The following is a 14,706-nucleotide window of genomic DNA, read 5'->3' on the forward strand; positions in this document are numbered from 1 at the left end:
CTTCTCAAACAGTAAAACATTCCCAGGGTCTCTGGAATGCCCCAGGCCCAGCACAGCACACAGAGCCTCTCACTTTACTCACCTTGTGTTTACCGAAGTTGCCCATTAATGATCGACCGTGAGACTTTTTTCCACCCTCTTTTGTGTCCAGGTTCTGTGCAGAGAAAGTGCAATAAAAAGTGTAGCTAAATACCTTCAGAAATCTCTTAAGGAATCTGCTCCAGTCTCTAAAAGGCATCATTTCAATATAATACAAGTTTTTCCTATGTCAGCCTCGTTCACTATTAGAGGAGTACAGTGATTGCACGTGAGAGAATAAAAGGGAGTTAAAGTCTGATCTGTGAACACAAATTGAAACCCAAAATCTCATTGCAGGACCTTTCTAATTTCTTTATGTACTTGATGGCTTAGATTCCTCTAACAGTAAAGAATAAAATATTCATGTTAACACTCAAGACAACAACAACCCAGGTAGAAAAAGCAGTCCAGCAAAACCAGGCGAGCAACAACAAACCACGTTTGAGTGCTCTTCAAAACAGCCACAAAGGAAAAGGGGGGGGAAATAATCTCTCAACAGATAAGAATGGACTTTTCACAGGCAGCCTGGAGTCTGAGTTTCACATTCCCAGCCATGCCCCCAGACATCAGCTGGATAACTCCTGGCAGCATCTCGCTTTTTCTGTCAGAAAACACAGCCCTTCATCTTCTGAAGAGCAAAACAAAGCTGAAGAATATTCCCCCAGCATTTCACAAGTTCTATGAGCTCCAGCTATTCCCTGTTCAGTGCTGAGCTGGATTCACTTCTGGCTATCAGAGCAATCTGGGCACTGCAGGGTTCATTCGGGTCCAGGAGAGTCGATAACCCCTGCGGCTCCGCTCACAGATTTGTTCCAGCTCAGGCTTTCTACGTAAGACGTAGAAAGAAACTTCAGCAGAATTTTATTTTTTTAATAGCAAGTCTTTGGGGAAATGAAAGGCAGATCAGTAATGAAGTAAAGGAAAATGACCAGTAAAAAATCCCAATGGAAAATATCCCAGCGGATCCCCTTCTGATTCCTCAATCACACAGGAACTACCAGAACAGAGCTTCACACCACCAGCACACACAGCCAGCCAACGAGTTACAGAGTCACCAAACCAGCATGATGTTTACCCATTTAGATTTCTCTGATCTAGGTCAACGTTGCTAATGGATCTTCCAATTGTTTCAATGCATTATTCCTAATTATTCAGCACTGGGATTGCTTTAAGACCCTTAGAAACAACAGTCACAAATCAATCTTCACAGGACTGTTGCAGCAGGGGAAGAGACCTCTAAATATCTCTTCATAAATAAAAATTCTATCATTTGATCTTACCTGACAGATGTTTGAATAATGCACTCCCATTACTGGAGTATTTTAATATTCTGGTCACATCAATGACATTACTGGGCAATCTCAGGTATCATATCCAACACCTGATGGAAATTTGCATTCTTTAACCAAAACTCCCTCAAATGCTCTCTAGGGGCCAAGCAGTTCCCAGAGAGCATGTCAAATGTAATTATTTTAACACAAAATAATACTAAAATAGCTCATAACTGATCATATTCACTAATGTGAGGAGCCTGCTCTCTGAAATCCCACTTTTCTGACCTCTCAAGGCCAGAGGGAACCAGCAGAGCCAGTTCTGAGAAGAGCCTGGTGTCACTGCAGAGCCAGTCTGAGAACAGCCCTCCTGCCAGGTCAGATGCCTCGTCCTTTGCCTCTCACCACAACCCAACCTTCCCCAGTGCCTCAAGCAGCAGCACAAGCCAAGGATGCTTTCTGTAGTCAAGCCTGGCTTCAGGGGAGTCTCACAGGTCCAGCTTTGGAGAGAGATTGGCAGGAAATACTTAAGGCCCCAGAGTGGAAAAAGCAGAGTTACGTGTACTCGACCTTTACGACTCCACTGGTCAGAGCAGGCACATCTCCCCAGAAAACTCTGCATTAACATCACTGGGATTTGCATCCAGTGATGAGTAAGGTGAAAGTGTGGTCACCACCGACTCAAGGTAGTAACTCTTGATATACTCAAAATTCTGATTCATTTTACTGTTTTACAAGACTAGTTGGATGTCAAAAGTGCAAAGAAATGTACCATTCTTATGTAGAGCACTCTGAAAAATCAGTTATAAAAAACCAGAACCTTGCTCAGGGCAGGAAAGGCACAATCCTGTGGTTTAGTGCTGTAGAAAACAGCCACCAGTGTTACAGGCAGCAGTGCTTGCAGTCACTGTGGCCCATTGTGACAGGACTAAGGTGACAGAAAAGGGATCTTTCCCCAAGAACCCAGGCACAAACCAAACTGCTTGACACACACCTGCAATATCAGTACTTACTGAATTAGTGTCTTCCAAGTTTTGCAAGGAATAAACCAGATTAGAACACACTGAACCAACATACTCTCCATATTGAACCAGATAAATTCTCTCCTTAGATATTTTCCTGAAAGAGTTCCAAGGTTTCATTTTGGATCAAACCAGTTCTCAGAAGCTGTTCCTTAGTTTCCAGCTTTCTCATCTGCAATAGTGTGCAATGCATTGCACTGTCTAATGTTGAGCAGAGGAAGTGAAGGGGAGCCCCACGTACCTGCTTCAGGTTAACGTTGAGACTCTGGTGCGTCGCCTTCAGCAGGGCCCTCACAGTGAAGCTGTCGGGATCTTCCTTGTCCCTGATTTGGGATTCTTTTAACAGAGATTCCAGTTTTGTCCTTATGAAAGATTCCACCTGGTGCTCAGTTGCACCATTACTCTGAAAGGCATCCAAGGAACCCAGTTAAAGTGGATGGTTCTGCCCCTCACAGTGGGACAGCCTGAGGGAGCGTTACACGCGCTTCAGTCTCACGGTGCTCCCAACACTTCCTCTCTCTGTGCAAGAAAAGGCTTCCTGCATAACCCTGCCTTTTCTGCTGGTGGCTTTTAGTGCCATTTCCCTTTTCCTTTCCTCTCCAGCCCTCCTGACACAGCTCACACTGCCCCCCAAAGTACAGTCCCCCCCAGACCACCCCGGGACCTGGCCTTGAGTCACTCTTGGTTTCACAAGTTTCACAAGCCTGACCTCTTTCAGAAGAGCAGGAATTCTCAGGTAATGCACTTACACACTTCCTTCAACATATCAGACAAACTAATCATTAGGCTCCTGCTCCAAACAATAAGGTAAGGAAGGAATTCCTGTTAACAACACTGAGACTATACAGACTCAAACCACTCTCTTACATAAGGCACTTAAAAATGGATCCTATAGAACAGCATGCACCTGACCTAGGAATCAAACCCTTAGAAATTCAAGACTCTAATCTGCTGAGGACTGGAAATAGGACAGGGACAGTGCATGAAGGAAATGCAGAGCTGGGCACTGACTTTGTGCACATACATAGCAGGCCTTTAACTTGCAGTCATCCTCAATTTCATCAGCACTGTCCTCTTCTGAAACCTCTCCTTCCTCAGCGTCTGCTCCCAGGCTGCAGGGCAACTTCTTCCCCTGAAACGAGGCAAAACCATGCACAATAAATGCACCTGTGGTCAGTGGTATTTAGTGCAAAGACCAAAACTGCCCATTCCTCAAATATTTCTTATGTAAATTGAGACCAGCATTTAGAAATCATTCTCAGAGTCTCATGCAAACTGGTTCAAGGACCCAGATTATCACAGCCAATATTTTAAGTATTTCTGGAAGAGTTTGTTACTAGAATCACTCTTTATATACACTAGCAAGATGAAAATTACACCACTGCTTGAAATTGTTTGGCTAATGAATCGATACTGCCTTTCAAAGGAAAATGTATAAAAAGAACAAAAATAATAGCAAAAAGACAAGAAATTGGCTTGCTTCTCAACAAGATACTGGATTCCTAAATCTCATTTTATCTTTTCCAATAAGGCTCCTTAAATTGAGCAGGACATAGGAGGTAGAGTTTTGTGCAAGGATACTGTGATGCTTGAAACAGAATTTCTCATTCTGAAAACAGCTCAGCTCCCCTCCAGTCCATACTGACCCATAGGGCTTCAGCACAGAGAGCTGAAGGATCCCACTGAAACTACAATCCCAAATGGGCCTGGAAAACCAGCTCAGCAGTTCAGGTAAGAACAGCAGAGCACCAAAACTGTCCTGCCTTTGGTGCACTGACGTGGTATTTCAGGCCAGGTTTGCTGGGTTTGTAGCATGACTGACATTCCACACCACTTCACCTGGATCCCTGGAACACCAGCCCTCCCTGCTTGCACAGCTCATTAACCAGAGTTACCCCAGCAAACCGAGGCAGTGACATTCAGAGTCACAGCTCAGCACTCCAAGGATTTCCAGTTCAGGGTCAGCTCAGTACTACACACTGAAATATGGTCAAACTAACCCCAAACTGGAACTGTGAATCCCTGGGGCCAGACTGACACTGAGCAGAGAGGGGGAAGAACAGTATCTTGAGAGCTCACAGCAGAGTAATTGCCCCCATGTGCCAAAGTAAATGAGACAATCTAATAAGCCACAAGTCTATTAATCATCCTCTCCAAAGTCTGCCTTGAGCTTCTTTCTTATTCTTCCCAGCTTGGTCTTTGAAATTCCTTTGAGAGCAAATCCATTTATAGTGAGAGGCTCAAAGGACTGATCCTCCCCACAGCACCAACTCCAGTGCTCCAGGGCCTCCTCCAGCTCCTTCCAAAGGGCTCTTCTGCCACAAACACAGGTGAGGAGCCCTGAAAACAGGCTCATTTCATGAACTACTGCTCAGGGCAGGGCGAGGGCAAAGGCAAGACATTTGCATTTTTATATTACCCCAAAATACTCTGTCCAAGGGAGGACTGCAGGATAGTGTCCAGATACTAAAAGGATATGAACTGGTTCTGCAAAACCAAAATCTACAATAAATATCACACTGATTTTTGTTGCATCCTGAACATGCTGCCAGCAGCAAGTTACCTTCACCAGGATTTTCCCTCTCAGACTCTGAGGGCTGGGAAGCTGTCTGGGGTCTCCGGTGCTCACAGATGACAAGTCCAGTTTGTCACCAAATATCTCCTTCAAGTACTGAGCGATCTTCTTTTGCTGTTGAATACTGCAGTGGTTTTCAATGGACAGGATCACTGGAAACCTGGGAACAAAACCCCAGGCACTGTCAGAACTGTGTGTGGAGAGAGAACACCTGCACACTCACCACACCAGCTATGTATGGAACAGCCTATTTCTCCCACAGATTTGCCCCATCGTGTTCTAAACTCTTGGCAGCCCCACAAACCTTGGCAAGGAACCCCATATGCCAACTCCATAAAAAATGAAGAACCACCTCCTTCACTTTTCAAATTACCACCTCCTATTTCTCATCAGTAATGTCAAACTTTGGGGCATGGTTGGTTGGTTTGTTTTTCCCCCACAACCCCATCATTGGGTCACACTTCCCTTTTTTTTGTTTTAACAAAGAAAAAGAGGCATTTTCCCTTTATTCTCTCTAAACTCCTCAGAATCCTCTACCCCCACTCATGATTTCAGACTGTATATATATATGATTAAAGTCCATAATAAGCTCTTATATAGCACCATGGCAAATGAAACAGGCTCAGAACACTATCCCACATCTCAGCATTCCCTCACACCACACATGTGACAGCTTTCCAATTTTCCTGCTGAAATAAAGTACTTTCTGTAGGTAGAGAACATCACAGCATTGATTTTGAAGGAGAATTTCGCTGTGGATACGAGTGGGAAGTTCAGCTGAAAGATATTCAAGTGTCAGACTGTTCACAGTCTGAGTTTGCAGTGCACAAAAGGTCTAATTGGGGCAGAACTTTCTCCCTCTGTTGATGGGAAGAGCCTGTGCAGTTGAACAATAAACGGGAACAGAACCAGCCTTCCTGTGTCTAAAGGAACACATGCCCTGCCTGGTGCTGGCTGTTGGCTCCAACACAGGATGAACCACAGAAAGCAGGTGCAGCTCAGCCCTGGCTCTGCACTTACTCATTCTTGACAAAGGCGTATTTGTTGATGGTTTCGGCCACGTCCCGGAACAGGATTTTGGAAGTCAGAGTGTAGCCATGGTGCACCACTGGCTCCCCATCAGGACCATCCCAGCAATCCACTAGCAAGGCAAAAAAAGCCATACAGTAAGAGATGCCCACGATCCTGGACATCCCTGCTGCTCTCACACTACTCAACCACACAGGTGTCAACAAGGCTCATTCCATCTCTTCTGACCTGCCAATTGAGCCAAGACTAACAAGACAGTCTTTTCTTAAATCAAATGAGATCCTTGCAACCTAGAACTGTTTTTCCCCTTATACTGAGTTTTTTTCCCTCATATATAAAATTACAAAGGTGTAATAGGTCAAATAACGTTCACAGCTACCTTGGGAAAGCAGATTCTGCTTCTGAAGGCAAGCTATTTAAAACAATTTATCTTTCCTATTCCCAATTTAACTTGCAGTTTTATCACTGATTATATGAAGAGCAGTATCAAGTCCATCCCATGTAGAATGGACCAGCACAAGGATACTTTTCCTAAGGAATTACTGTACCCTGGATTTACACCCAATTCATTACTGCTGTTACCTCTACAGGCAGTTGTTCCCTAGGTTGTGAGGTAGCTACAACAGCTTTGAGGTCAAGCAAAATAACACACAGCTGTGTGTTCTAGTGAACTGTCCTGCAGAGGGGAATCACTCAATTTTCTCAGGTTCACTTTTTCTAATGGATTTTTAAATTCAGATTAATAATTTCTTTTCCAGAGATGAGTTTTGCAATACTAATAGTAAGAGAAAATTAATACTGAGCTTAAATTTATCAAAACACTTTATTCCACTCAGGATCTGGAAAAGTACTAATGTTTTGTTATTATTTAAATCATGCAGAACTTTGGAATCCAACGTGATCTCCACATTCCTCCATGGCAGGGGGTTGGAACTGGATGATCTTTAAGGTCCCTTCCAACCCAAACCAGTCTGTGATTCTATGGTGCTTATGATATTTGTCTGAGATGGTCCTTCCCCATAAAAAAATTCAGTTTAGACTGCTCAAAAACAGGAGTTTGCTGCTGAAGGGAATCAGACAGTGAAGCCCTAAAGCTTTAAGATTGCCACTGCCTTTGTGCTTCATGGAAATACCCATCCCACCCTTCAGAAACAGCCAGTTCACTAAAGAAATCCCCATCGAGCCTCAGAACCAGCCAGTTCCATCAGAGAAATCCCTGTCCCACCCCTCAGAACCAGCCAGTTCCAGAGAAATCCTCATCCCACCCCTCAGAACCAGCCAGTTCCATCAGAGAAATCCCTGTCCCACCCCTCAGAACCAGCCAGTTCCATCAGAGAAATCCCTGTCCCACCCCTCAGAACCAGCCAGTTCCATCAGAGAAATCCCTGTCCCACCCCTCAGAACCAGCCAGTTCCATCAGAGAAATCCCTGTCCCACCCCTCAGAACCAGCCAGTTCCATCAGAGAAATCCCTGTCCCACCCCTCAGAACCAGCCTGTTCCACTAAAGAAATGCCGGTCCCACTCCTCAGAACCAGCCAGTCCCCCTACAGAAATCCCCATCCCACCCCAGCCCCAGGCAGCCCCACCACAGAAATCCCTGTCCCACCCCCAGGCAGCCCCACCACAGAGGTGCCCATCCCACCCCATCCCAGCAGCCCCACCACAGGGGTCCCAGCCCATCCCACTCCAGCAGCCCCACCACAGGTGCCCAGCCCATCCCAGCCCTCCCCAGACGCACCCTCGACGCAGCGGCAGCCGCCCTGCAGCACGCGCGCGTACATGTCCACCCTGGACTGGGAGAGCAGCTGGTCCCCGCTCAGGTAGGTGTTGTGGGACGAGGCGATGAAGTAGTTGCAGAGGGGCTGCTCCATGTCCTGGTGCACCTGGCAGTGCAGGGGGTTGAACACGTCGCAGGCGGGGCTGCGCATGAAGTTGGTGAAACCTGGAAGGAGAGGAAGGGCTCTGCTGCAGGTGCCACACGTGGGACCGGCAAACGCGGCCGGGACACGGCCAGGGAACACACTGCCCCCAAAGCCAGGGATCTGACACTGGGTACGGGGCCCAGGGCAGAAATGGGAGCCAATCTGATGTCCCAACTTGGAAGCAAATGCTTTTTTCCTCCCTGAGTTTCTTGTTGATGCTCCCGTGCTGTGAACAAGCCCTGCCCTGACTGAGGATGGAGAGGAGACAGGGCAGCAGCCACCCAAGGGAGAACTGTGAGGCCACCACAGCCAGTTCACTAATCCAGCCATCTTCACTCTAATCTATCTGAGAAGAGGGTACCTGGTTTATACTTGTAGATCAGAGCAGCATTGAACAGAAAAAGTTTTAAAAATATCTCCTTTAAGAACAAGAAATGTAAAATATTTCCAAAGGACAGTGCAAACAATGCCAACCCCAAAAGCAACTCAGAGATAAAAGCAGCAGCAGCAAGGTTAAGAGGAACAGGAATACTTGCAGAAATATTTTCTAAGTGTCACAGCTTGTTCATTTTACTTTCCTTATTTCAGTTTAAGTGCAGTGCCCTGGGTCACATCAGGAGCTTGTTGAAGGGGGGCCATACTCAGGACTTAAATACCATGGGAGGAAGATTCCTACTTCCCCCATCCCAAATCACCATGTACATTATGCTGCTCCATGAAAGTTCCCTTCTGGGCAAAGGAACACACCATGGCATTTCATCTATTTCATCTCAACTCTGAGTTTGATTTGATACCAAGCTGGATTCTGAACAATACCATTTATAATTGCTTTCACAAACAATGTGAGTAAGGCATTAAAACCCAATGAAAGTGCAATTTTCCATATTTTATTTCACATAAGCATATATCAGTGGATTGTGCAGGAGCACAGACTACAGAGACAGGGCAGAATGAACACTGGGCTGTCACTGGAGCAGGCTGCAGATAAACTGCAGGGTATGGGATGGCTGGTGTTTTACACACACAGTGAGCAATAAACCCACACAGCCTCAGGCACCCACCCATTGCTGCAGGATGGCTGTGATGGATGGCTGGAGAACATGAGCTGCTGCTTCACCCCACCTACTCACATCTCCCCCATGGCTCACAAAAACCCACCCACGCTCCTGACTTTGATCTATGGGATGTTCTGTCCCAGTCAAACATTAGGAGCTGCACCAAAACACCACTAAAGCACTTCTAGTGCACTGCAGTATATCAAGGCAAAACTCATTCTGAAATCAACACTTTTACCTTCAATCCCGAGAACATTTTGCTTCTTGTTTTCTTCTGACACTTCGAACTTCTGTATGATGTCCAGACAATATTCTGGTGTCACATTATTCATCTGCACAAAAACAACAGTGTGAGTGCATTTATTTTTAATACCATCTCACCAGCATGTGAAATTCTGCTTTAGACTTCTGGGTCCAGTTGAAAAACCTTATGATCAAACACTGAGTCCAGTGAATAGGCCAGTTAATAATACTACTGGAAAAGGACTTGAAGTTTTTATTTTTGTCAGTGCTGCACAAGCCTCCTGCCTCTTAACTTGGAGGAGAAAAATAGAAATGGGAGGTAGCCACCCCTCAAAACCTGTGCCATTTTATTTTAAAGATGAAAATTAGCTGTTTAGCATCCTTAATAGTTGTACTGGTGATACTGCTGCAAAGAGAACTATGAAGTTTTATTCTTTAATATAATCTTCTTAGACATGCAAAAAGATTTGGCAGGGTTTGATTACATTTTCATGTATTTTCCACTCCTGTGATTTCATTACTTCCAAGAGAGTTCACTATAATACATAGGCTAGGAGAGAAATAATTAAATTCTGAAATGAAAAACAGCAGCTCTTGTGAAACAAACACAAGTTTTGTCAACAGCTTCAACCAGCCCACAGCTGAAGTTCCACAGCTGAGGTCCTATCTGACTTGTGGGGCACTTATAAGTTGACACTCATATTTCCTTTAAAGTTAAAGGGAAGAAGCATCTTCCATCACTCATCTCACCCCTTCTCATCCCCCTTGCTTGGGTGTGTTTCAGTTCCTGCACTACCAAATCCCAGGCAGACAACCCTGGCACTCCAACCTTTGGCAGGGTATTTGTACCACTGCTCTGTTTACTGTTTGTGCTCTGCATCCTCTGCCAAACCAGCTCAGATCCCTGACCTGTGGAGCAGGCTGGGAGCACAGGAACACGCAGTGCCCTCTGTTAACATCACTGCTCCAGGCAAGGGCAGGAATGGGGGTAGTCACCATGAAAATTACCCAGTATTTACTGTTTAAATCCAGGAATAGTCCCTCTGTGAACTGTTCTCTTATTAATGGGCTTCTCTTCCAGATGGTCAAACCCATTGCATTTACTCTGCTCTGTAGCCTTTGATGAATTTGTGCTTTCCACTATTTCCTGGAGCTCAGTATTCCCAGCATTCAGCTGTATGGAAATCTAGGTGTAGCTTGACTGGTCTTCTCCATGGGCCTGATCCTGCCAAGTGCTGAGTTCCTCCTAAAGACTGTGGGTGCCAGGACTGACCATGTCTCATAACACCTCAAAGGCTACAGCCTAAGTATGAAAAACTACCAGAGGAGGGGAAAAACCAGACATGTCACCATCAGAAGGACAGTGACAGAGGACAAGTGAAGCAGTTCCACCCACGTGCTGACTCAGGCTGAAAAACTTGGAGATCTTTTCCAGCCTTTCTCCCCTTCACCCTTCCCTCTGTTATTTCTCTTGCACAGGGAAAGCAGGGCTCAGCATCATCCCTCATCTGCACTGTACAAGTACGAGAAAGAGGAGGAAATCACTGCTATTGTCCTCCTTGTCTGCTATCAGAGCCAGCTCCACAGGCTCCTCTTTCCAAAGTCCAGGTACCAACAGTGGTATTGTCATACTATCCCTTTGCTTTTGGGCTACTCAGTCCTTCCAGCTCCCAGCCAAACACAGAAAACATTCCCTGGCACACCCTGTCCCGTTATATCCTTTTAAAACTTCTTCCAAGAGAGCAGGTAGAGTTGTTCCAAAACATTGTGTTCTTAATCCTCACTTCCTACCACTTGTCACATTTTCACTATTCCCCAATCCCTGGTTGTTCCTGTGACACTGTACAATTAGTGCAGGAGTAAACTTACTCAAGCAAGCTTAACTCAAAGGCACTGGTTCATACCGAATAACTGAGCTTTGCATAATTACATGTGCATGTTCTGAGGGTGTAATTGTTATAAAACCATTTCCTCTGCAGTTCAATTAAAAGGAGCAGGGGCATTAATTTTTGCCACCAGCCTCCTTTGAGCTGCATAAAACAGCAGCCCTTTAAACCACGGAGGGAAGTGGTTTGGTACCAAGGTGCTGCAGTGGGACTGACATTTCCACGTGGTCCCTGTCACTCAGAGCACTCCAGGGACATCACCCAACCTGCAGCACTGCCCTGGAGCCCAGCCAAGGCTGCTGGGCCACAGCTCAGCGGGCTGCCCTTTGTCTCAGGCCACAGGAAAACTGGACTGCAAAGCAACTCATCCGTGGCAGGGCAGCAGGTGGGAGAGGGCCCAGGGAGCCTCCCGCTCACACAACCAGAGCCAAACACGGCAGGTCTGGAACACTCAAACAGCCTTTTACTGGCAAAAACCTGTCAGCACAGGAGTCAGAGAGGCCCCTGCTGTGACTGAAATAAAAGCACTTGCTGTGATCTGGCTGCAGCAGAAAGGAGGGAAGGACAGACAGCGACTGGACATGGGGCAGCACCACTCAGGGCTCCCAGGACCAGGGCACAGCGGGGTCATTCACTCCAGGGGGCAGGTCCAGGGGGCAAGAAACTGCAAAGCTGCCCTTTATCAGGGAAGAGGGTCTTTGCAAAGCCTATTTCACCTGAGCCCCACTCCTCAAAGTCAGCAATGAGACAGGCTGTGTCATGAGAAGAGCCTGGAGATCCTGTTTGGGAAGCAGTGTGTCATGGAGCAGGACACCAGCTTCTGGGGAGGTCCAGCTCTGACAAGGACACAGGTAAAGTAATGAAGGACACTCCCAAAGGGACAACACTCAGGCATGTTAATGCAACTGGACATCCAGGAATGTTCCTCCCTCACAGCCACTAAGAGAACTGCAGGAGCAGAAGTCACCCCAGAAAACCAGCCTGCTCTCTGCTCCTCTGACATTTGAAGCCATATAATTGCGATTTCAGTAGCAAGGAGCTGAATTTAACTGCACCTAAGTGGAAATAATCTGTTTCACAAGCCCTGGGGTGAAGGCAACAGGAGTTCTCCTAAAAAAAGAAGCCAGTTTAGCAAGCTAACAAAAAACCCAACCCGCTTTTGTTCTATCCTCAGGCTGCAGAATATTTAAAAGTCTTGCCAAATGAGTGGCAGATGGAGCAGGACAGACTGTCCACAGATTTCCAAGCAGCCAAACAGGAGCAAAACCAAAATGCTGTTTGGTTGAAGGCACTGGGAGCTGCATTATGATTGGAAGCACTATCAGCTTGTGGAGGCAATGCTGCCCTACCCGAGGACGTGGTTGGCACTGGGGACATTAAAGGGTGGGTCTCCCTCATGCTGTTCATGCTGAGGAGTGGGAGAGGCAAAGGCAGGGCAAGGTGCTTCTAAACTACACAGCCAAGAGGTACATCTAGGAGACCTCAGTTTGGTTTTGGAGTAACGCTGAGCAAAGCAGTTCCAGCAGACAACCCTGCCCACCCCGTGTGCCTGAGGAGGGGCAGGCAGAGGATGCAGAATGCCAGACCTGACAGTCAACCTGGCTTTGCTGCTGCATCAGCACTTTCATAATGTCCTTGTGCACCCCAAAGTCAGCTCCTCTGCCTCTCTCACATGTTCTTCTTCCTGCTCCAGGCCCCTGAGTGCCCTCCAAACCACTATCCAGGGCACTGCAAAAATTGTCCAAAGAAGTTCAAACTCCTTCTACAAGTATTTTAAAAAACAATAAAGACTTCAAATTTTTTTTTCTGTCACATCTATGCTTTATGCTCTGCCTCAAGCTAAACTTTTCCATAATACTCTTCCCCTATACCTGAATGTACTTATACATACATACAAATGGATGTAAAGTATTCCCATACCTTTTGTTCCACCTTCAGAAACTGAGCCAGTTCCTCAGCAGTGAGATGATCCTTCTTGTCACTGTAGCTTAGGAGCAGCAAGTAGAGATCCCGACGTAAGGACATCATCTTGTAAAACACTGAAAATTCTTCAAAGTTTAGGGTTCCTTGGTTCTCATCCGTGTCTGCTTCCTAAGGGGTACAGACACTCAGGTAAGTGTGGTAAACACAAGGGAATTTGGGGAATAAAACAGAACAGGACTTGTGTACACCAACAGAAATGTAATAAATCCCAGTCTGCGAGGATCTGTTCAGACACAAATCCTAACGGTAAAACAACTGCAAAATTAAATCATCATCTATTGGATTTTTGGTGAAAACAGTTGTTACACTAAAGCCACAGATTCCCTATGAAACTCTAATTTCCCTCTTTAGTTTTGAGTTCATTTCCTCTGTAAAGAGGCTCACCCTGGGCTTTACTCTGATCTGCTGCCCTCCTGTATGCCCTGCAGTTATCCTGGATTAAAACCTAGCAAGGAGCATAATGTCACCCCGTGGATTCCCCAACAACAGGGACATTTTAAAACATTCAGGACAATATCACAGCTTTAAATACACATCAATTTAATCTGCAACACTTTCAGCCCCTCAGCACTCTGCAGAGAGGACAAGTCTGCAGCAGCAATAAGACTCCACACCAAAACATACACCAAACATCTCCAGTCTTGATTTTTTGTCTCTCCTCAGAGGTAGGAAGAAAACAGTACTTAACACACACTAATACAAGCTTTTTCCTGTGAACATCTGCCTAAGAGGATTGCTTTGGATTTTCAAAACAAAGAATATATTCTAGGCAAGCACTAAGTAGGTCTCCATGAAAAAAGAACTTCAGGGAAGCTACAACTTGGGTAAGTTTTGGGCTGTGGCAGATAATGGAGACAAACTGAAATATGAAAAGTGCTGTTGTTCCTCTGAATCATGTCCTTTGTTCAGAGCTGTATACTGGGGGTTCCTCTGCAGTTATAATCCCCTGGCCATTCCCAAGTCAGGTACTGTTTACAGTGTTCTCCCCCCAGTGAGGTCGGAACCCTTTCCGTGCAGCCCTTCTAACACTCCCTGGGCTCTGAACCCGTTGGCTTGTCCCTACAGTGATACAAATACAAGCTCTCCAGCTGGAGAGCACCTCATCCTGCCACCACTTCTCAGGAACAGTGCCCTACTTCATCCCTGCACACTTTGGAAGTGCAGACAGAACCACTTTTTTTTCCTCTCAGGACTTGGCTTCACAACTCTGCCTCTGCTGCCTTTCATTACACCTCATTAGTGCCACTGTCATCCAAACCACAAACTCCCATCGCAGCAACTCAGCTGAGAAGAAAATAATTCCCAGCTATCTGGTGCTGAATGGGATTTTTAATCATTTTTATCTACTACATATCTTAGATGACATTTATAATTTGTGAAAACAAGTACTACCTGAATTCATCTCCACAACACAACCCCACCAGTTTCCACACTTCAGCTCTTTGGGGAGTAATTCAATGCTCCAAAGATGTATCTCTAGTGTGGATTTTATGCCAGACAAACAAAGCATTTTTGACCATGGAAAATTCTTTACGTTTTACAGTGAACCAGCTTTTGGCTGGTACTGGTTTGGAAGACTTAACAAAACTTCCTTTTGCTCTCCTTTATGTCCTTGGCTTATCTTTCCTTTCCTACAGTAAA

At 45.8% G+C, this 14,706-nt stretch overlaps 1 protein-coding gene across 5 annotated transcripts in view; it reads right to left on the reverse strand.

The window, feature by feature from the left end:
• PLCH1 (phospholipase C eta 1) overlaps positions 1 to 14,706 on the reverse strand; it is a 90,956-nt gene that overhangs the window by 40,650 nt on the left and 35,600 nt on the right. For all 5 annotated transcript variants that reach the window (XR_010432963.1, XM_064665684.1, XM_064665685.1 and 2 more), the window contains exons 6-13: positions 13,003 to 13,173; positions 9,192 to 9,285; positions 7,715 to 7,918; positions 5,967 to 6,087; positions 4,935 to 5,106; positions 3,396 to 3,503; positions 2,613 to 2,774; positions 83 to 154 (exon numbers count right to left, since the gene is read on the reverse strand). Coding sequence is in view for 4 of the 5 variants with exons in the window: in XM_064665684.1 (XP_064521754.1) it covers positions 83 to 154; positions 2,613 to 2,774; positions 3,396 to 3,503; positions 4,935 to 5,106; positions 5,967 to 6,087; positions 7,715 to 7,918; positions 9,192 to 9,285; positions 13,003 to 13,173 (1,104 nt within the window). In the remaining variant the exon portion in view is untranslated. The remainder of the gene's footprint in view (positions 1 to 82; positions 155 to 2,612; positions 2,775 to 3,395; positions 3,504 to 4,934; positions 5,107 to 5,966; positions 6,088 to 7,714; positions 7,919 to 9,191; positions 9,286 to 13,002; positions 13,174 to 14,706) is intronic.

Source organism: Pseudopipra pipra, chromosome 10 (genome assembly GCF_036250125.1).
Source record: "Pseudopipra pipra isolate bDixPip1 chromosome 10, bDixPip1.hap1, whole genome shotgun sequence".
In the NCBI taxonomy this organism is placed as follows: Eukaryota; Metazoa; Chordata; class Aves; order Passeriformes; family Pipridae; genus Pseudopipra; species Pseudopipra pipra.